General features: G+C 34.8%; 1 protein-coding gene across 1 annotated transcript in view; it reads right to left on the bottom strand.

The window, feature by feature from the left end:
* Positions 1-23932, bottom strand: part of CNTN5 (contactin 5) — a 577721-nt gene that overhangs the window by 289479 nt on the left and 264310 nt on the right. Inside the window, exons 7-10 of the mRNA XM_064289547.1 lie at positions 18763-18944; positions 5545-5681; positions 3402-3531; positions 1045-1195 (exon numbers count right to left, since the gene is read on the bottom strand). Of these exons, the coding sequence (XP_064145617.1) occupies positions 1045-1195; positions 3402-3531; positions 5545-5681; positions 18763-18944 (600 nt within the window). The remainder of the gene's footprint in view (positions 1-1044; positions 1196-3401; positions 3532-5544; positions 5682-18762; positions 18945-23932) is intronic.

Below are 23932 nucleotides of genomic sequence, written 5' to 3'. Positions count from 1 at the left end.
CAGGCAGCATCAATCCTCGGGCCTTAGCTGAACCCCAAAATTCCTTGAATTACTTTACCTGAGATAGGCAATGTAAATCACTGTTTCTCAGACTTGAATAGGTAACAAGATATTTTAAGAAAGCTCTTCAAATATTTCAAAATATTTAATGGGAAGTTATTTAAATGGACCCTAAAGCTGACTTTAATTATTTTAACTATATTATTACTTAACTTGTTGTCATCGAGTCGATTACAACACATAGGCAAACATAAAACAAGGCAAAATGTCCTCGTCCTTATAAATCAAACGTAAAACAAAACTAAAATAAACAATATTATTTTAACGTGATGGAGAATAGTATTTACCAAAGCTGAATCACCATTTGCAATGCAAATACGATAATAATCGGTAGAGCATGGGACTTTGGATGTTGGCACACGTAAGTCACCAGGTGACGATTTCCTTCTCTCATTTCCTCCATTTGTACTCTCGTGTTGTCCTCTGGCCTTTACTTGCCAAAGACATCTTTACACATCAAATATTCCTCTGCACATTTCTCATTTGCCTATGGCAATCAAAGCAATCCTGTACTATTTTGCATCAACATGATTGAAAAAGAAAAGGCAAATGTAGGTCCAAATATCCCTGGCAATATTCCGTCATAAAGTGACTATATAGAAGAACCAGATTATGTTCATATTGTTTTTTGTATTAACATTGAAATGAAAACACACCACAAAATTTTTATAGGTAAGCTAGTCTGCAGACAAAATGAGGGACTAAATTAAGTAGCTTAATAAAAGTGTTGCTTTCTTTATAATCTGGTGAAATTTCTAATTGCTGCTGAAACCACATGAAGGCAAAGAAGTTTAACCATACCGATGTGGAACTTTGGGTTCCTTTTTAGACAAAACTTTTTCGTATAGACCAAACTTTATGTCAGTAAGTGCATGAAATACATTTCACAATTACTGCAAGACTTTCTTGTATACTTTGTGTATATCATCTACAACCTCAAAGAGTCTGATGTTATGAGTTTAAATTATGAAATAGACTTCTAACCTTTTGTTCTCTCTAACTGCTTTGTCTCCCTTCTTCCAAGAGATGGTTGGTTTTGGAGAGCCTTGGGGTTTGCACTCTACGATGACTTCTTGGCCTTTGGTAACAATTATTGTTTTCTTCAATTGATTCAGTGCAAAAGTGGGAGCTGAAGCTATTAAAAAGAAAATGTTAGTTCTACTAGACACAATGATAATAGCTTCTAATGGATAATTCATCATGATTTTGCAACTTTTTCTTCTGAGATACATTTCTAATAAAGCCATATGATATCTACCTACACATGTGAAAAACACTAACTCATCATTTAATTTTTCCATTTATTAACCTACAGATGTTTTACTGGCTGTCCTTCCCCTTAGCAGGTAATGGTTTCATAAAATATGAGTCCATAGACAAAGCAGGTTTAAAAAAAAAATGACATTCTTTTTTTCATGATCACCAACTTTAATTGTGAAAGACTAATGAGGAACTGAGTCAAAAGGTCAGGGGCCAACCAAGGAAGTCTATTTGGGTGTCCTTTGGAATTTTCTTTTTTTTTTTTTGGAATGGTGAAGGTTATATGTAGAGAAGACAGTTCTGCGTCTTCTTTCCTATCCATGTTTCTTAATTTCATATATATTTTATTTTAATATAATATAAAATTGAATGTAGTTCCAAAGAAATGCTTTAAAAATGAAATAATTTAAATTTCAGTAACAATTTTTATTTTTGTTAGTTGCAATTATTCACGTAAGTCTGATCATTTATTAATATTAAAATTATTTTCACTAGATATTTACCATGACACTTCTGAATGTAAAAGAGAACTGACAGACAGGTAAACATGAGCACTATATCAGAGACATTTATTTATGTCAATCTTGTAATTCCATGAGTACTTCATATGTATATTATGTCCATCAGGTGTAGCAATACAATGCATGGCACAACATTAAAAAATATTATATGCATGCAAATGAGATTCGCTAAGACATTGAAAGAGAAGTAAAGAAAACTAAAGGGGAGAGCACAGTAACATTTGTGGGTGCTTAACTGGGGACAGAACTTAAAAAAGGTAATTTTTGAAAATAGATGCAATGAATGAGAAGGAACACATTTGGAAGAGTCTCTGGGTAAACGAGTAGGAGAAGGATGACTCAACCCTTGAATTAACAAATGTGGGCATGTGAGTTAACAATAAAGTACATTAATACTTGATTGGTTAGGATATAGGAAATTGAAGGGTGTAATTCTCTATTTTGGATGGATATGTTCTAATGTGGAGAAATTTCTAGTGCAAACGTTCATAATTCAAAAATTGATTTATGGTATATTTAGCTAATGTATAAATGGTAGGTTTCCAGATTCCTGATATCTTGGGTGTTTCTGTTAATGTTGTGCTTTGGGAATTTAAGTGGGGAGTAGAAAGCATCCTTGGACTCCTACCCACTTTTGGGAGACAGCGAGTTACGATCACTTAAGTATCACTCTTTGTAGTGCATGTGGTGTGGAGCCAAAGATAAGGAAACCATCAAAGTGAGAAAAAATAAAATCCACTCCAATGGCCCAAATATGTTCAATCTGAGGCATCTATTCCAGTGGATTGGTTCGTTCCTGTAGTATTTAAAGAGTGGTGAAGTAGTGTCAGTGCCCTGGTTACATTCTTATCAAGGGTGTGACCCTGCAAGACCCCTGGGCTTAGCCTCAGGAAGGCTTTCTCTCTTAAGGATGGTAATGATTGATGCCCCTGGTGGTACAGTGGTTAAGAGTTCCGCTACTAATCAAAAGGTCAGCAGCTGGAATCCACCAGCCGCTCCTCGGAAACACTATGAGGCAGTTCTACTCTGTCCTATAAGGTCTCCACGAGTCGAATAGACTCTATGGCAACAGGTTTGGATTTGGTTTTTGGCCCCATGGTGAGAGGGTGATTTGCTTTGGAGTCCTACCTTGCAAATACCACATGCCTACTGGTAGGTCAGAGCTGCTTGGGAAACATAAATCATTGTTATGGGAGGGTTGAGAGACTACCAGAAACCTACATTTTGATCCCTTATACTTAGAACATTCTTCCTTGAAAGACTATATATATTTCTTTACATGATTTTTTTAGTACCATAGAAAAGAAATATTATGTAAACTTTTTAAGATTAAAAACTGAAATTAGAACAACCTTAAGAAAGTTTGTCACAAACTATACACAATGAAAATACTGCCTCTAAAGTTAAAAAAAAAAAAAAAAGAATCAGCAAGATATACTATTTCTTTTCAAGCCATAAAATAGGCTTTTACAACCACGTCATAAAACTTCAGTATAGCATGAATTAGAGCGCAAAAAGAGGCCACCTTTTCCCCTATGTATTTACTTAGAAGTTGCATACCTAGAATCTTCAGCTCAGCACTAGCGTAAATGGCTCCATACTTATTTTCAGCCAAACACTGATACATTCCAGCATCTGATTGATTCACCTTGTGGATCATCAACACTCCATTAACCATCTCAACCCTGCTCTGTAATGAAATACAGAAAAAATTAGATCTGGAAAGTGAACAATCCAATAAGGATATTGTGGGTACTCTCCAAAGCCTTGCATTAATGGGGTTAAGCATTACTTGGCAACTTAGCAACATTTACTGTTTATTATTTTATTAATGACATGTCTCTTATAAATTATAACTATTCCTTGGACAGAAGAGAAATAATAACTATATTTTCCTGGATTCCTTTATATCAGTTTTATTTTTGGTTTTGTTTTTAAATAGATCTGTCTTTGGCACACTAGCTGAGCCTGTGAAACACAATTAACACACCCAAGCATTATTTGGATGTATTTTGGAAATGAGGAACAGGATACACTTGGCAGAAAGAACTGAGGCTGTAGATACATAGGATCAAGGTTAAAAATAGCCAACCAAGGTCATTACAAGAATCCCTTTATTCTAATGATTCAATTAAGAGTTTTTCTTTTCCCTCACTTCATAAGAAACTAACAGACACACACAAAGACAAATAAAAAACACTACAAACTGCCCTACAGCTGGATTTTGTATCCAATTATTGGTCTGAAGGTATAAACTCTATTACCAGAACAAACAATATATATTTTTTGAGTATGTGCAAATTAAGGTAAACTGAAGCCATTAGCTTCAGTTTGAAATTTCTATCCAGCTCCAATATTCTCTTATTCTAAAACTAGTTAGGCCAAAACAAATAACGAATATACAAAAGGGCACAAATAATAAGGACTACAAAGCTGTTAAAGAAAACTGGTCAGAAAATTCCTGAGACATTAATTCATTGGTTCTTTTAAGCATGTGCAAAGCCATTAGTACATTTCTAAGACAAATTTTAATTTTAAAGTGTGTTAAATAACGAGGTGTTTTGTCTACTTAATGCCAAGCAAATCGTTTTTTAAATTTTAGTGGGCAGTGCTTTAATTTTCTATCAGTAGAGATGCTAAGTAATTAGACACAACTTTCAAAATACACCCCTTCCAATAGCAGAATTTACTTTACTTGAACACTGGGAGTAGATAATCTGACCAGCACAGCCCCTTTCCAAGGCTTATCTGGTATCCTAGGAAAAATTCAGACATAGAACCAATGAATCAATGTCTCAGGAATTTTCCAACCAATTTTCTTTAACAGCTCTGTTGTCCTTGTTATCTGTGTCCTTTTGTATATCTGCTATTTGTTTTGGCTTAAATGGACAGAACTGTGGGGATTATCTGATCCGATCTCCATTTTCAAAAGGAAAAAACTGAGGTGCAAAGAGGTAGATGACAGGCAAGAAGTCCTCTTGGTAGTAGTAGGACCTGTGCAGAATCCGTTCAGAGTCTCAACTGCTTGCACTTTTCCCTCCGTTTTGCCCACAAATAGTGAACTATTCCCTCTTTGAAAAGGCCACGACAAAGATAAAACAGTTAAAATTGTTATCATCATTTCAATATTAAATAGTAACTGATTTATTTTTAAATCCAATATATATTGTTTTTAAAATATATGGTAGATTTACTGGAAAGACAAAGATCTTTTAATGGCTTAATAAATACATCTAAGATAGCAGTATGTCCTAAAAGTAAGATAGCAGTATGTCCTAAAAGGAACCCTGCCTGCCCAGAACACAGGCTATGAGGTTTCTACTCCAATCTCACCCTCCTTCCAGATGTGTGATCCTGGGCATGTCGCTTCACCCCTGAGATTAACTCCATCGTGTAAAGCGACAGCAACAAGCTAGATGAAAATTAAAGGCAGCAAGAAACTGCAAGGATCCTGGGATAATCATTGATATTTTCCTATGGATTCATCAGATTGAAAAAAATTTAAGAAGCAAAATATTATCCAAAAAGGTAATGAGGTGATTAAATAAAAAGAAAATTTTTTTGTATACTTCTTATATTTCTCAATTGAAATATAAGGCAGAAGTAGGAAATGTTTCCAATAAAACTAAGGCAAGAAACCTAGTTTTTCCTGTGTGAAATCCTGCCAAAAATTACATTGAGACAAAATACTTACCAACAGTACCTGAGGCAAGAGGGGAACTCCATTCTTCAGCCAACGGTATGTGGGCCTGGGTTTTCCAGTGGCCTTACATTCCCATCGGAGAGGGCTCCCGCTGTCTAAATGAGTATCATTCAGTTTTTCTATCCAGTGTGGATAGGCTGTGAGTATTTAAGCATTAAAGATAGGTGATTTCATCTCTCAAACACTATTTAACAAGTTCAAATTTCACATGGAAATATTCCATGCAATTTTTTAGCAATTCATTAACCATAGGTGTTGGGAAGCAACACAGTATTACATTACACACAGAACAATATTTACTGTGTAAAAATATATATAGCAGTGAAATATTTTGAAAATTTAAAATGTTTTTGCAAGAAAGTATAGTGGGATGTGTTACTGTTTTCTTTAGCCAATTTAAAGCAAGTGGTTTGATTCTCCCTGAGGCACAGGAACTTGTGTAGTGGGAACTCAGGCACTTAGGCAGAGGTATTGCATTTTCAAAATTATCAGGGCAGATTTAGCACACGTAGAAGTAATACAACCGGTCCGTTTGCTCAGTAACTTCTCTGCTTTTTTTTTTAATTGAAAAGAAATTCGTGAATTCAAGTTTTACTTGGTATAAGATATATTTCTTAATTTACTAATACTCTTCAAAAATGAAGTATTTTTTAAAAAGCTTTCAAAATTATGAGTTAAATAAAAAAATTCCTATATCAAAAAAGAGATAATGTTGTAAATGCATGAAATTGATAAGATATAAGTTAAAGTTTTTCCTCTATTGACTGATTTTTAAAAATAAAAATAGTGAATACAAATGACTATTTGTCTTAATGTATTTTGTTTAAAAAAATGAAGCAATACATTTGAAAAAAATTATTAAACTGAATTGATTGTTTCTACCAATTTTTTTTTGGTACAAGATTATATAATATTTTATCTGTGCTCATTAGGACTTGATCATTCGTTTCTCCATATGTTCATTCACCTCATATTATTTTGTCCTTGCTCAGTCCTAGATGCTGTTAAGGATACAGACACACACCTTAGTCCTACACTGAAGGAGGAGTTTATACTGAGGTAGGCCTAAAGTGAATGTCAAGGAGAAGGATAGAGTGAAGCAGGAGATAATATTTCTTGAAAGAAACTACATATGAATGTCAAAATAATGGGTCTAAAGGGACAACAGATGTCCAAAACCAAAGCCAGTTTAGAAATGAGGAGAAAGGGCAAAAGAGAAGAAGCCCATTTATTAAGTGCCTACAGTGTTCTAGACACCGTGCTAAATTCTTGATCTCTATAACATTGATCCTTACAACAAATGGATTCCAGCTTATGGATCAGGAAAAGTTGGCTCAAAAGGGTTAAGTAAATTTACCCAAGGTCATGAAGTTAACTAAGGGTTAGAAACCATTTTCAAATCCAGGTATCTCTAATTCCAGAGCACCCGCACTACTACCATCCCACTCCGGTACAGTCAAAGATGAATTGGTAGCAATTGCTTCATTCTTAACATATTTTAACTTCCACTTCTCTCTAAATGGGAGTTTTGTTTTTTAATTGTTTATTGGTCTTCTAGCCAATATAGTCTAGTCTTTAAGGAGCTCTACCTGGACATAGCCAGGGTTTCTAGATGTTTGAATACATCCAGTGATTGAACGTCTAAGCCTAAAAGCTATACCTCAAAAATCTTAACCTGGTGAGTTTCAAATATTGACCCTGACTTTTGTGTCTGACTTGTGAAATCTGTCTGTTTGTAATTACATGGCATATGCTACAAATACTGATAGGAATGGTAAGACACAAAAACAGTAATAAGCTCTACTTTTACATTTGTACTTTCTATAAACTTTCATACCCTACTTTTATGGACTACTTCTTACTATATATGGTCCCTGTACTCCAAGAAGATGGGTTTGCTATCTCCCAAGCACACCCTGTACTTTGTTCAAGTTATTCACTTCACATGGGATATTTTACTTCTCTATCTCTTTTAGTTCTAACCATAATTCAAGATTTAGTCTAAATTATATAAATTACATTAATCCCAACTTCAAATGGCAATCATCTGTACTCTCTGAAACCCTACAGGTTTTATTTACTTGGAAAATAATTTTATGCTAGTGTTTTACCCATTTACCATTGCTATCTTATATTCGCTATGAGTCAGAATTGACTCGACGGCACTGGGTTTGGTTTTTTTTTTTGGTATCTTATATTACTTTTTTTTTTTTTTTTTAAAAAGTTGTTTTTTTTTTTTTTATATTACTTGGCTATGGTTTGACACCTCAGCTAGATAGAAATATCATTGGAACCACAGTTGACATGATATACATATATTTTTTAGACACAACACTGAACTGTATATAGTAGTCGCTTATAAACCTTGGTTGGTTATATTTATTGATTCATCTCTTAATATACTATGAATGACACTGGCATATGCAGTTTATGAGAGTTAAACATGAATTGAAAATAGATCTTAAAAAGTTACTAAAATGAAAAGCTAGGAAAGACAGACCTATTAAAATACAAAAATAGTGTCATCTGGAAAAAAAAAGAAATGTAATATTTTTACAAACATATTTTGTATTATTCTATAAAATGACCTAACTTAGAGTTATGACTACAAGATGAATTTGTTATAGCAATCAAACAAGTGATCAATGGAACAAAATTAATTAATTGTTGCTTTCTTTTCTTCTTCAAATGTTTATTGGACATCACTATGCATATAACATTTAGTGCTGGAAATACATCAATATGTCACAATGCCTCTTTGCTGTCAGTTCAAAATTTAGTGGGTGAGACAGACATGCAATTAAAATATTATCCAGATTCACTCTACCAACAATTCCACAAATAAAAATGGCCTATTGCACTTTTTTTTTATTACACTGTCCCTAGAATTTTAAAAATAGCTATCAATTTATCAAGTCTTGACTGATGAAAGATAAGTATGATTTCATATCTTGCTCTTTTGATCCACGACTGTCCTTGGTTTATGAACCTTTGTGCATAGTTATTCTGTATATATAAAATCCATATTTACATCTATATCTACATATATGTATGTATATGCATATAATCAATAAAAAAACAATAGTATAAAAAAATTAAAACACAATATAAATTGGAGGTATTGCTCGGCTATTTCTCTAGATGCCATATACAGTTAGTATATACAACCTGCTCACTAACTGATTTAATGTAGACGTTTTTAAACAAATCCAAACACACACACACGCACACAAACACAGTAACACACACGCATGAAAAATCATAAATGGAATGTGGGTTGCGGATCATGCTATAATGGAGCTGAGCTCCATACTAGAGAAATACATGTTAATGTTGTAATTGAATAAGCGTTAATTAACATTGATGCTATTTGGATATACACATTGTCATACTTCATGTTATACTTGAAGAATTTGTTAGTTACATGCAATACAAGGTCAGCTCGAATTTCACAACAGATTTTGTTTTTACATTGCAAGATATTTTATAATCCACTAGGTCTGTACTATATGAATTAAAAAGAATTATGCAAAAGAACAATGGTAGAATTTATAAAAATTTAAAAATGGAAAACTGGATTATGGTCTGAAAATGTTTATCTTAGGTCATGATACATAAAAGACAATAAGGTATTTGTAAATGGCTTAGAACAACAAGAAAATTATTGGTAATATAAAATGAGAAGCACAAAAGTTTACATTTAAAAGCTTTCTTTGACAGAGGGTTTCAGGGCATTAGATGACAATGGCTTTGGCTTCTGAATAATAATAAAGTGGAGTTAACATACAACAAGATGTAGCCTGGATTGTGGGGAATCAGTGATCCATCTGAAAAAGAAAATCCCATGGTGGACCACATTCAAACAAACTGAATAGCTTCATTTATCTAGCTTTTGTCAGGTCACCTATTTTAGGGTGTGGGAAACTGAGGAGACATATTGCACTTCAAACTGAGAAGCTGTTAAAAATATCACCTGAAGCACTGAATATTGACAACTACTAGTGTAATACATTTAAGCTTCAGTTCGGTCTCTGGGTTACATTTTTCAAAACACTAAGCAGATGTGCATAAAGAAAACTCTTGCTTATTATCTATATTCTGTAGCTCCCTACTGATAAATGTTAAGTGTTATTGGCCTCCTTCCTTGTTCACGTATTCTTAAGTATTAAGGAATCGACATATTTTATTCACATAGATTATCTTCAGTATTATAACTCTCACCTGTGGGCCAGTGAGAGAAAACATGGTATACTTAAAAGAGGATAAACATGGAGGTGTATGTGGTTTTGAATCCCAGTGCTACCATGCTTTTGTTCTAATACGTGATCAGGAGTAAGTTATTTAATCTTAGTGGATCTCATCTCCAAGCTGAAGTAGTACTTCCTATTTTAATGGGCTACTATGATAATTAAGGAGCCTTGGCGGTGCAGTGGTTAAAGTGATTGACTACTAACTGAAAGGTTGGTGGTTCGAAACCACCAGCAAGCAGCTCTGCAGAAGAAAGATGTGGCAGCGTGCTTCCATAGAGATTTACAGCCTTGGAAACCCTGTGAGATTGCTATGAGTTGGAATCAACTTGACAGTAGTGGGTTTGGTTTTTGGGTACTATGATGATTGAATATAATAAATATTGGTTACTTCACTCACCTTACTCGATCCATTGCCCACGCATTAGCGTGATCTTTATTTTCTATCATTATACAAACACATACATACATACGGCACTATTTTCATAATAACAGTAAAATTCAAGGTGAGAAAATTTCTCCAAAATAATACAATTTAAAATTTTTCTTTATTTAGAAAATTATTCATCAGGGATCTAGATTTTATGTCATTTTCTACAATAAATCGTTAACATATTTTAATAACTAAAACATCTTTATAAATCATGCCTAATGTAGCTAAACAAAATTGCAAAGAAAAGAAAAATAGAGAATGAGAACTATAGCAGGATTTTCATATTTCCACAGTTTTGTCTAGCATTAAAAAAAAAAGTATGATAAATAGCAAATAACCACTCTCCATGCCATTCTCATTACCTTAGATTGGGTTCTCAATATCTTGCTGAGAGAGAGCAAACTATAGTCACCAAAAAAAACCCCACTGCCATTGAGTCAATTCTGACTCATAGTGACCCTATAGGACAGAGTAGAACTGCCCCATAGAGTTTCCAAAGAGCACTTGGTGGATTTGAACTGCCGACCTTTTGGTCAGCACTTAACCACTGAAACACCATGGCTCCCCTTTGTTTAGACTATAGTTAGGCAGGAGCACAGATGGGGAAGAAGGAGATTGAACCGTGGCATCACTTCCAGTTTTAAACTGGATTCTGGTTCTACTGCTTATTATCAATGGGACCTTATAAGCTTCTCAACCTTTCTAGGCCTTAATTTCCTCATCTGTCAAGTGGGAATTCTAATACCTAAGGGTTATTGAGAGTTAATGTACGTAGAATATCTATTGGTAAGGTAGTGTCTAGAATGTAAGCTCTTGACAATACTTACTGTATTCTTACAGAAATAATATGTACCTTCTATATTTGCCAGCTGCACCCTTCCCACCAACAAGGTATTTTTGTAAGGGTGCTATGCTAGTTTTTTTTTTTTTTTTTTTTTGCGTAGCACATTTATGAAAATACATCATGGAGGGAAGATGCAGTTGACAAACAAATGCAGAAGACATGCATTGCTTGTATAAAAATATGATAGTTTCCTTCATCAGTTCTTCAGTTTCTTCTGATTTTCATCCATTCTTTTTAAAGTACACTGTAGAATAATGTGGATAACTAAGCCATTAATATTTATAATAGCAGTAGAGTTTTAACAAAAATTAACCACTGTGCGTTTAACATCATTTTTGTTCTAAAAAGAAATAGGAAACAGAAAAAAAAAAAAAAGCATAGTGTGTGACTTGAAAAACTTACAATCAAACTGTAGATATAGGAAGTCATTAACTTTTCTGAAGATGTAGTCTAGAAGTTAAAAAAAAAAAATAAGGAAGTCTATAATACTGCACTAACCTGAAAATAAAACTGTACTCCTTATTGAATATTTAGTCTATGTTTGTATAACTTTATTCTAAGCACTTTGGATATGTTTTAATACTGATATATCTCTAATCTCAATAGTAAATGTACACTAGTCAGAGATCATAGTGACAATGACCTTACTCCATAGTATGACAAAATACTAGTTGGTTGGGCACATGACATGTAGTTAAAAATTATAGATTATACATATTTACATAATAATTTTTTCTGTACACATAATGCCTCCCATTGTGAAAATCCACTAAAACCCATTGTGAGAGCTCCTTATAATATAAAACTGCTTAAAGATGTTTGATATTTGATCTTTTCCTCCTTTCCTTTCATCTTTCCTTCTGTTTTTCTTCCTTTTGTTCTCTTATTATTTCTCTTCTTTTTATTTTAGAAACTTAACAAGCAATATTCAACTTACATGGAAAATATAAGGACTTAAAATCTGATTAACTAGTTAAAACCAGATCTTTTTTAAGAATCATCAGATACTAAAGGGGACAGAAATAATCAAAGAAATTATTTCACCTATGAAACTATATTATAAACAAAAGACAGGTTCACTACAATAAGTACTCATTTTACTCTAAGGGTCAAAGTATTTCCAAAACTTTGTGTTTTCTTTTTTTGCTACAAGTATTTCTTTTTCATTTTTATGAGTATAATCTTTCAAACCTACAGGTTTATGTTAATTTAGATGTGTGAATCACTTTAACTTTTCTGTATTTAAAATTAATATTGCTTCATTCTGGTGTACCATGTTTACAATACAGATGCTGAGTCACAAACAATAAGAAATGTGGCTTCAATTTATGCCTATCACCTACTTCAGTGCTCAGTTTTGTAAAAAAAAAAAAAAACACTTGTTGGTCTATTCAATATTCTTCGCCAACACCACATTTCAACGGCATTAATTCTTCGGTCTTCCTTATTCATTGTCCAGCTTTCTAATGCATATGATGTGATTGAAAATACCATGGCTTGGGTCGGGGGCACCTTAGTATTCAAGGTGACATGTTTGCTTTTGACACTTTAAAGAGGTCTTTTGCAGCAGATTTGCCCAATGCAATGCATCTTTTGATTTCTTGACTGCTGCTTCCATGGGTATTAATAGTGGATCCAAGTAAAATGAAATCCTTGACCACTTCAATCTTTTCTCCGTTATCATGTTGCTTATTGATTCAGTTGTGAGGATTTTGGTTTTCTTAATGTGGAGGTGTAATCCATACTGAAAGCTGTGGTCTTTGATCTTCATCAGTAAGTGCTTCAAGTCCTCCTCACTTTCAGTGAGGAAGGCTGTGTCGTCTGCATATCACAGGTTGTTAATGTGTCTTCCTCTAATCCTGATGCCCTGTTCTCCTTCATATAGTACTCAGATTGTTTGCTCAGCATACAGATTGAATAAGGCATAGTGAAAGGATACAACCCCGACAGGTACCTTTCTTGACTTTAAGCCACACTGTATTCCCTTGTTCTGTTCGAAAGACTGCCTCTTGATCCACGTACAGGTTCTTCACAAGTACAATTAAGTGCTCTGAAATTCCCATTCTTCTCAGTGTGATCCATAATTTGTTATGATCCACATAGTCGAATGCCTTTGCATAGTCAATAAAACACAGGTAAACCTCTTTCTGGTATTTTCTGCTTTCAGCCAGGATCCATCTGACATCAACTATGATATCTCTGGTTCTGCATTCTCTTCTGAATCTGGCTTGAATTTCTGGCAGTCCCCTGTCGATATACTGCTGCAGCTCCTTTTGAATGATCTTCAGCAAAATTTTACTTGTGTGTGATATTAATGATATTGTTCTATAATTTCCACATTTGGTTGGATAGCCCTTCTTGGGAATAGGGAGAAATATGGTTCTCTTCCAGTCAGTTGGCCAGGTAGCAGTCCTCCAAATTTCTTGGCATAGAAAAGCGAGCGTTGCCAGTGCTGCATCCATTTATCGAAACATCTCAGTTGGTATTGTGTCAATTCCTGGAGCCCTGTTTTTCGGCAATGCCTTCAGTGCAGCTTGGACCTCTTCCTTCGGCACATTGATTCCTGATCATACCCTACCACCTGAAATGGCTGAATGTCCACCAATTGTTTTCGGTATAGTGACTCTGTGTATTCCTTCCATTTTCTTTTCTTTTGATGCTTCTTGCATCATTTCATATTTTCCCCATAAAAGCTCGAGGCTTGAATGTTTTTTTTTCAGTTCTTTCAGCTTGAGAAATGCCAAGCATGTTCCTCCCTTTTGGTTTTCTCTCTCCAGGCCTTTATACATATCATAATAATACTTGACTTTGTCTTCTTGAGCCACCCTCTGAAATCTTCTGTTCAGCAACTCTACTTCATCATTTCTTCCTTTCACTTTAGCTACTCGACATTCAAGAGCAAGTTTCAAAGTCTCTTCTGATATCCATTGTGGTCTTTTCTTTCTTTCCTGTCTTATTAATAACCTCTTGCTTTCTTCATGTACGATGTCTTTGATGTCATTCCACAACTCGTCTGGTCTCTAGTCATTAGTGTTCAAAGCATCAAATTTATTCTTGAGATGGTCTCTAAATTGAGGTGGGATATACTCAAGGTCGTACTTTGGCTCGCATCTACTTGTTCTAATTTTCTTCAGTTTCAGCTTGACCTTGCATATGAATAATTGATGGTCTGTTCCGCAGATGGCCCCTGGCCTTCTTCATGTATGATGTGCTTAATGTCATTCCACAACTTGCGGGTCATTAGTGTGCAATGTGTCAAATCTATTCTTGAGGTGGTCTCTAAATTCAGGTGGATATATTCAAGGCCTCATTTTAGCTTTCATGGACTTGCTCTCATTTTCTTCAGCTTCAGCTTGAACTTGGATATGAGCAATTGATGGTCTGTTCTGCAGTTGGCCCTGGAGCCTTGTTCTGACTGATTATATTGAGCTTCTTCATCATCTCTTTGCACAGATGTAGTCAATCAGAGTCCTGTGTATTCCATTTGGCTACGTATAGTCACTATTTACGTTTTTGAGAAAAGGTATTTGCAATGAAGAAGTTGTTGGTCTTGCAAAAATTCTATCATGTGAGCTCCAGCATCATTTCTATCACTAAGGCCATATTTTCCAGCAACAGATCCCTCTTGTTTCCTGCTTTTGCCTTCCAATCAGCAGTAATTATTAATGCATTCTGATTACATATTTGATCAATTTCAGACTGTAGACATTCATAAAAACCTTCAATTTCTTCATCTTTGGCCTTAGTGATTGGCACGTAAATTTGGAGAAAAGTCATATTAACTGCTCTTCCTTGTAGACATGGATATTATCATATCACTGACGGTGTTGTACTTCAGGATGGATCTTGAAATGTTCTTTTCAATGATGATTGCAATGCCATTCCTCTTCAAGTTGACATTCCCAGCAGGTATAGTAGACCATATGATTGTTCAATTCAAAATGGCTAGTACCAGTCCATTTCAGCTCACTAATGCCTAGGATATTGATGTTTCTGCATTGCATTTCATTTTTGATGATTTCCAATTTTCTCAGATTCATACTTTGTACACTCCACATTCTGATTATTAATGGATCTTTGCAGCTGTTTCTTCTCATTTTGAGTCATGCCATATCAGCAAGTGAAAGTCCAAAAAGCTTGACTCCACCCACGTCATTAAGGTCGACTCTACTTTGAGGAGGCAGCTCTTGCCCAGTCGTCTTTTGAGTGCCTTCCAACCTGAGGTGCTTATCTTCCAGCACTATATCAGACAATGTTCTGCTGCTATTCGTAAGGTTTTCACTGGCTAATGCTTTTCAGAAGTAGACTGCTGGGTCCTTCACTCTAGTCTGTCTTAGTTTGGAAGCTCAGCTGAAACCTGTCTGCTGCGGATGACCCTGTTGGTATCTGAATACTAGTGGCATAGCTTCCAGTATCACAGCAACACACAAGCCCCCACAGTATGACAAACTGACAGACACGTGGGGGATTCTGCTAAGGGATGATTCTAAACATAAACCGTGGAAGCATGCATCATGCCATTCTATAACTCCTGCCAGTCAAGTGGAAGTGTTAGATAGTTTGACAAAGAGAAAAATCTCTAATCAAACAAAAATGTTTTTTCAAGGCACAATATTAGGGTGAACATGTAATAACTGAGATACTTCTGTAAATAAAATAGAGCACTGTTCATAACTGCTGCAGGGCAGCTGACATCTATTTAGGGCAAACCAAGATGTATGGCACTTGACGGAGCCTGCTACAGTGAGATGTCACATGCGTCCAAGATATCTTCCCTAAATTGGCAGAAATACATGCCAAGTAGATAATTGGCCCAGTTTCTTTTTTTGGGCAACAATCAAGATCACTTTTTCTGTTTTTCTCTTTGCCCGCCTGGCTCACAATGTATATCTAATTGTGCACAACAAAGAAAACCCACAGATTGTTTCTTACTAGCACACCCTCCCACCAGAGGAGACACCAGTGATATTGAATGAAAGCAGGGTTTTTTTAAACTTACTCTCCTGGCAATAATCATCATTGCCTATGAATCAAGTAATGGGGTTGGCTGGGAGGCCTTGCAACAGCATCTGACTCCAAGCTGTAAAATTTAATTCTCATTTAGGTGTGGGACATTCTTGATGACACAGAGAGATTTGGGACTTTCCCTTATAACGCTAAGAGTAACAGGCGCTTCTTGCTTTGTGTGTGTGTGTGTGTGTGTGGTTTTGAGTAACAAAGTTCTGGTTGAGCTCTTGTTCTTCATTATCAGAGTTTAATCTGTAAGGAAGAATTAGTAATACTTCACACCATTATTGTGAGGACAAACTGACATAATGTATTTGAATGTTAATTATTTTTCCATCAGGGAACAGAAACATCATTTATTTCCCCTATGTTTACGAAGGAAACCCTGGTGGCGTAGTGGTTAAGTGCTACAGCTGCTGACCAAAAGGTAGGCAGTTCAAATCCACCAGGTGCTCCTTGGAAACTTGATGGCGCAGTTCTACTCTGTTCTATAGGGTCGCTATGAATCAAAATCATCTCCACAACAACGGGTTATGTTTAGAAAGACAGAAAGATGTGGCGGTCTGCTTCCATAAAAATTACAGCATTGGAAACCCTAAGGAGCAGTTCTGCTCTGTCCTATAGGATCAATATGAGTTGGAAATGATTCAATGGCAATCGGTTTGATTGGTTTTTTTATGGTTAGAAAAAGGAGCCATGGTGGCACAGTAGTTAAGTGCTCGGCTGTGAACCAAAAGGTTGGTGGTTTGAATCCAACAGCTGCTCCACAGGAGAAAGATGTGGCAGTCTGCTTCTGTAAAGATTAACAACTTTGGAAACCCTATGGAGCCATTCCACTCTGGCCTACAGGGTTGTTTGAGTCAGAATCAACTTGATGGCAATGGGTTTTTTGCTTATGGTTAGAAAGCCTGCTTAATGATTTGCTTTAAGGAATTGTGACTGGTTTTCTTCGTCAATTTCATTCTAATACAACATCAATGGCTTAAAATTAACCAAATATGTGCTAGTGCTACCATCATAAAAAAAAAAAATTTAAATGACTCTTTGTCCCTTTCTTTCAGGGTGCTTTCCCTTGTTTAGCCTTTAAGGTACAGATCCTCTCTAAAAGCTTTCTTGACTCACAGGAGAAGAATGCAGTAAACACCATACTCACATAATCCTTTGCATATGCCTTCATCAAAGAACAGAGCATGCTCAGCTCTAACGTCCAGTTTGCTTTTTACCTAATTCAGTGGAACATGAGCTCTTTCAAAGCTCTGTTGCTAGAATCTAGAGCCTATAGGACAGGGTAGAACTGCCCCCACAGGATTTCCAAGGGGCACCTGGTGGATTTGAACTGCCGAACTTTTGACCTTTTGATCAACAGCCAAACTCTTAACCGCTACACCACCAGGGTTTCCAATAGGCACTTAATAAACATTAAATGAATAAACGAATGAATGAATAAAATGTGTATAGCATAGCAAATTTGGTTGGAATGCTGGATTCCTAAAGGAGTTACAAGAAATAAAGAAAAAAAGGTTGAATTCAGATATTAAAACAACAACAACAAAAAAAACCCAAACCCAGTGCTGTCGAGTTGATTCCGACTTATGGTGACCCTATAGGACAGAGTAGAACTGCTCCATAGAGTTTCCAAGGAGTGCCTGGTAGATTCGAACTGCCGACCCTTTGGTTCACAGCTGTAGCACTTAACCATACGCCACCAGGGTTTCCAAATTCAGATATTAGCATTTCAAAATACTCTTTATACTCTTTAAGCATCCTTATAAAGGATATTATACTTTTTAGGAGAACAGATCACGAGATATAGCAATAGTCATATTTACTTGGCAGAATCAGCATCTGTATTTGCTTACATGAATGTTCTGGCTTATTGTATTCTTCTCTTTTTTAGTGTTCTCATTTGGGAGATGAGAATACTATTACCTACCCACTATGGATTGCGAATATTATAAAAGCAAGTAGGAAAAATGGATACAATTTGTGATCCTTAGAAGTAAAGACTGTAGATGTTTTTAAACCAAATTCTCCCAATTCTCAAACACAACGTGGTTGGCTCTTGGGCATTTTGGGGACAATATAAACCCTTGCAGGCCATAGAGGCTATGTGTTAAATGGACATATTAATTTAGGTTAGGGGTTAGGAAACTTTTTCTGTAAACTGCCAGACGGTAAATGTTTTAGGCTTTGTGAGCCAGTTGGTCTCTTTCTCAACTATTCAATTCCACAGTTGCCCCACAAAAGCCCATACAGACAATATATAGATGAAAGGGTGTGACTGTATTCCAACAAAATTTTATTTACAGAAACAGCTGAGCAGGATTTGGTCCTGTGAGCAATAGCTTGTATATCCCTGATTTGGGCTAAAGGCTTGAATAAGTTCAAAATGTTCCGAGATTTTTAACTTTTCAGAGGATACATTTGACAGCAGGAAAATATTCCATTTTTAAGGATATAAACACTCTGTGCTGTACAAGACTCTGATAATTCCCATTCATTTTTAATTTCAAGCATTTCTCTGTGGCATAATTTTACATGAGGCTTTAGAATTCAAAACGGCATGTTCATAAATTATTACTTGGATTTTATGTATCTAACAAACAAACAATATTTAGTTTAAATTTATTTACATTTTTAGTTTGACTCTCGGGACTACAGCACCATGCTCTGCCGAGAACACTTACTGTATACTTGTAATTGTCCACGAAAGGAGTTTTTGCCGCGTGAGTTTTCGGCTCTGCACTCGTACGTGCCTGCGTCGTCCAGCTGCACGTTGGGTATTTCCAGCATCGCCTGAGATTTCCGCAGACGCGCTTTACTCGGAATATAACCGTTAACCTTCATCCATGTGATTGTCGGAACGGGGCTGCAATAGGGAGCAAACATACTGTTAATACACTTCCTGCCATTAGGAATATAGATTCTGTTATCTGGTAATTTAAGCACTTAATAGGCTGAGTGCCATAAAATGCAATCACAATTAAAGACCATGTGCTGGTTGATATACTTCACTTTCCGTGTGGATTGTCTGCTAAGTAGTTAGATGACAAGGGGATAATTTCCTTTTCTTTCATATTTCAGGAAAGCAATTCAGAGAGAATACCTTGTACGATTTAATACATTATACTTTATTTTCAAAAACTTAGAATTTTTAAATGACAAAAGTAATTAGGAGAAACTATGAAAGAAATATGTGCTTACTGCAACAAGTCAAACAAGAGTAGTGATTTAAATAAACAAAGAAACATTTCTGTTCCCACCCCTGCAAATCTCTTCTTTCTGCAACAGAGTTTGTATGTAATTTTCCACCTTGTCTCTATACACATACGCATATAATGAGTTATTTTTATTTTTTTATAAATGTAAATCTTGTGTACTTGCTATTTATTATTAAAAGATTAAATCCATTACATAGTCGCCTGACTTATTCTGGGTAATAGCTGAGTATTATTCTATTGTGTGGATGTGGATATACCAGAATTTAACTCTCTGTAATTAGACATTCAGCTTAGTGCCAGTTTTGGTTTTTTTCTTTTTCTTTTTTTGACCACTTAAAAAAAAAAAAAAAACTTCCATAAACAGCCTTGCACATATATCATATACTATTGCTTTTATTTTCTGCATCAGATGTTCACAAAAGTGAGATTGATGGGTCAAAGAGCATGTACATTTTTCATTTTAATAAGTACTGCCAGATTGTTTTTCAATAATAGCAGTTCCCACACTTATCAGTAATGTATGAGACTGTTTTCCCAGATCCTTGCTAGCATTGTGTGTAAGCAATCTGTTTACTATTTGTCAGTATTGACAGGTAAAAAATGGTATTTTGTTGCTATTTTAATGAGTATTTCCCTCAACTTTAAGAAGGTTGAATATCTTTTCATAATCTTATTGGCCCTATGCATCTGCTTTTGAGAGAATTGTCTGCTTATGCTATTTTTCTTTTTGGTTTACATCTTTAAAACTTAATTTCTTAGACTTTTTTTTAAATACATTAGGGCCATTACCACTTTGTTTCTCAGAAATATTCCTTTCTAGTGTATTGTGATGGCATCTGTGATACAATTTATAAACTTTTTTTTTGTGAGAAACAAACATGTCTATAGCTCCAATTATACTTCTGGATTTCTTGCTTATTTAGAAAATTGTCTCCGAAGTCAGATTCATGCCAATATTTTATGCCATAATTCTTACAGTATTATTTTAAAATTATTTTGAAGTGTTTCTTTAATCTATCTGGACTATATTCATGTTTTTGGTGTTAGTAAGGAATCTAACTTATATAATAAATAATAATCTACTTATTTCAGTATTATTCAATAAAATTCTTTTCCCACAGCACTTGAAATTCTGCTTTTGTCGTATAATTGGTTCCGACATACTTGAATCTGTTTAAATCACTTAGTTTTGTTCTACTTATTTATTTATTACTACGTATTTTTAATGAACTCTATGCTCTGGGCACAGCCTACTTTTTCAGTTTGATATCTCACTATTTCCTTCTACAGCCTCTGACCCAGAAACACATCTCTCTGTTCTTCCAAACGTATCTGTTAAAAACCTTACTAATCCTTTGAGATGCATCCTGAACGGCTCCTCTTCAGGGAAGTCTTTTCCTTATTTACATATCCAGCTGGCAGTTTTTCTTTTAAATAATAAAGTGCTTTGCTTATACTACTCACATCTCTTATAATATTTTGCCATGGATTATAATTACTAATTATAGGATATGTTTCCACTAATTTTTGCTTATAGAAGTCCTGGCAATGTTTCCTACTTTAAACAATGCTATCATAAACACCCTTGCATATATTTTAACACCTTCAGATTTGTTCCTTAAGAATAAAACAGAGAATTAAAATGCTGGATTGCAGAGTTGGCAATTTTCATTTGTTTGTTTAAGTACATATTGTCAGAATTCAAAAACTTTTAACCTTGCATTTAACATAACCCTTTTTTGGTCATAGCATATTGTTCTCTTTGTATATATCTAAATTGGTTTATGATTTTTTTTTAACTAGAATGTTTGCATCTATACTCAAAGTGAGATTGTAGCTTATTAAGTTGTTGGTTTGTTTGTGTGCTTATTTATTAATGAGTTGGTTGGTTTGTTTATTTACACCTTTGACAGATTTAGTATCATGGTGATGGATGATAGCTTGATATCCTTCTATAATGTACCAGTTTAATTGTAGGGAATTTATGTGTTCCTTGGAACACTGATAAGTCTCTCTCTCTGGATTGGACATCATCAGTGGCAGTAATTATTTGACAGTGTTTTCAACTTCTATGTTTTCTTTAATTATGTGGTGTTTAAATTTCTGTTTATATCAATTTTGGTAATCCATGTTCCTCAAAAAAATCAACTATTTGATCCATATTTTCAGTGTTTTAGCAAAACGTAAAATAAACAGTGATTGTTTACAATTATAAAAATTATTTAATCATGTCGTGGTCTTTCAGCGTGGGCTCCAAAGCCAGACTTCCGGAGTGTAAAAGGCAGCCCTGTAACTGTAACTCATTAAACATCTCATTGCCTCAGTTTCCTCAAGTGTGAAATATGATAGTGATAACACTACCTATCTCAGAGAATTATTGTGAAGATTAAAATGATTTGGGTGGCATAGGGGTTAAGTGCTACGGCTGCTACCCAAGAGGTCAGCAGTTCGAATCCTCCAGGCGCTCCTTGGAAAATCTATGGGGCAGTTCTACTCTGTCCTGTAGGGTCACTATGAGTCGGAATCTACTCAACGGCAGTGGGTTTGGTTTTTGGGTTTTGGCACAGAGTAAGCAAGCAAAAAAAAAAAAAAAAAAAAGTTAGCAATGATGATGACAATGTTTGTATCTTCTTTACAATTTTAATGGGATGAATATATGTTTTCTCTATTTTTTTTCCCCCACAGAGATAGCATTGTGTGTTAGTTAGCATAATGAGCCGGCAGGAAAGCTAGATTTAAATGCAATTCATATGTAAAGATTTCATGTGATCTGAGTTTTTGTTTCTCCATATGTAAAATGGGGATATTCATTTATTTTGCTGGAATGCAAATATCTTAAGGGCAGTGACTTCATTTCTTTTTTTCAGCAATATGTTCACAGAGTGATACATAGCTAGTACTTGATACATCTTTATGAAATAAATACATAAATGATGCTAATGATGTTTTGAGAATTAAGTGAGATAAATTACTTGGCAAATTGGGAGTACTCAATAAATGTAAGCTATAAAGACTGTTTATATGATTAGTTTGTCAAATGTTTGTCTATTTTATTGGTCTTTAAAATAAACACTTTATTTTATTTACTTTGTTTTTTAATCCACAAATTTCTGTGTTTTATTTACTTATTCCTCTTTCTTGATTCAGCTCATTTATATTGTACTCTACCTTTACTTTACCTTTTTGAGCTAAATGATCTGTATATTTACTAACTTATGGTTAATAACAAAAGCATATAAGCTACCTCTTCCTTTGATATTAGCTGTAACCACATGCCGTATGTTTTTATACCTACAGCGGCTTATACAGTTTATATTTTTTGGAATTTGGTGAATGATCTTTGTAGCTCCACATAGGATCAATTTTTGTGCAACTTCCTTGTTCATCAGGAAATAAAATCTCTCCTCTTTTGATAAAAGTTTAAAAATTAACTTTTAGATAGATTTGTTAATTTTATAAATCAAATTTTATAATTTTTTTTTCAAAAATTTAAAGCAATTTAGTTTTTCAAGAAATAGAGCATACAGTAGAGACTGGGAAACTCAGCACTTCCCAAAATCAATTTCTTCTTCTTTTTTTTTTTTCGTGGGTACCCATATTTGTTTTTTCTTTTTTTCTTATGTAATTAGGTATGATTGTAAGTCTGATTTCTGGCAGTGAAATGTAGTGGAAGTATGTCATAAAATCTATGAATCCTCTGATCTCTCTCTTCCTGTGTGGTCCAGGTAGATATTAATGCCCAGGGCAACCCTGGAAGTCACGACTTGAAATAGAAGAGATCAGCTCTCAAAACGGCTGTGTAAGGCAAGTGCTGAACTACTCCCTCACCAATACCAGTCAGTAATCTTCTTTTTGGACATTACGTAAATAAGAAATAAATATCTTTCATATCCTGAAATTTTAGAGTTTATTTGTCACACCTGCTAGTAATACCTTACAAATGTAGAAATTGGGTGTATTGAAATGGTTAACTGCCAAAACAAGGCACAAATATTTGGAATTCACACAGCAATTTGGAGGAATGAGGTGTGGATCTGACAGTAGAAAATGAAAAGATGGAGACCTATGTTACACAGTGGCAAAACATTTGGTAAAATTTTCATCTTTGATAACCTGGGAAGATAGTCCAAGTGCTTATAGAGCCTAGGGGAAAAACAAGTTAGAAAATACAATGTTAACAGTGTGTGTTAACTGTTACTAGCTATATTCATCAAGGTCTTAAAAGAAAGAGATGAACTCAGGAAAAAAAAAAAAATCTGCCTGGGTTGTCAGCAGAACTAACAAAGAATAGAAAGAATGCAAAATGTGGAACCTTGTGGTCTTCCCAACCATGCCTAATTGTCTCAAGATAATTGCCATTACATTGAGAAAGGTCATAGGAGCTTGAGAATTCTTCTACGAAATAACTCTGAGTGAAGTTACTGTTACTTGGAATTGACTGCAAGCCAATAGATCAGAAGCCAATCAGATTTAGAAGATGACCATATGACCAACTAAGTCAAGGACCATATAAAATCAAAAAATAAAAACAACGTTTGAATTAGCCTTAAATAAACTTTAGGCTACCAAATATGTACCAAGAGAAATCTAGCTAAAAAAAACTGTACAATGCCCAATGAGGAAATTCTCAACACTC

This window comes from Loxodonta africana, chromosome 7 (genome assembly GCF_030014295.1).
Source record: "Loxodonta africana isolate mLoxAfr1 chromosome 7, mLoxAfr1.hap2, whole genome shotgun sequence".
Lineage (NCBI taxonomy): Eukaryota > Metazoa > Chordata > Mammalia > Proboscidea > Elephantidae > Loxodonta > Loxodonta africana.
Note: the sequence above shows the minus strand (reverse complement) of the source record. Positions and strands in the feature narration are given on the sequence as shown.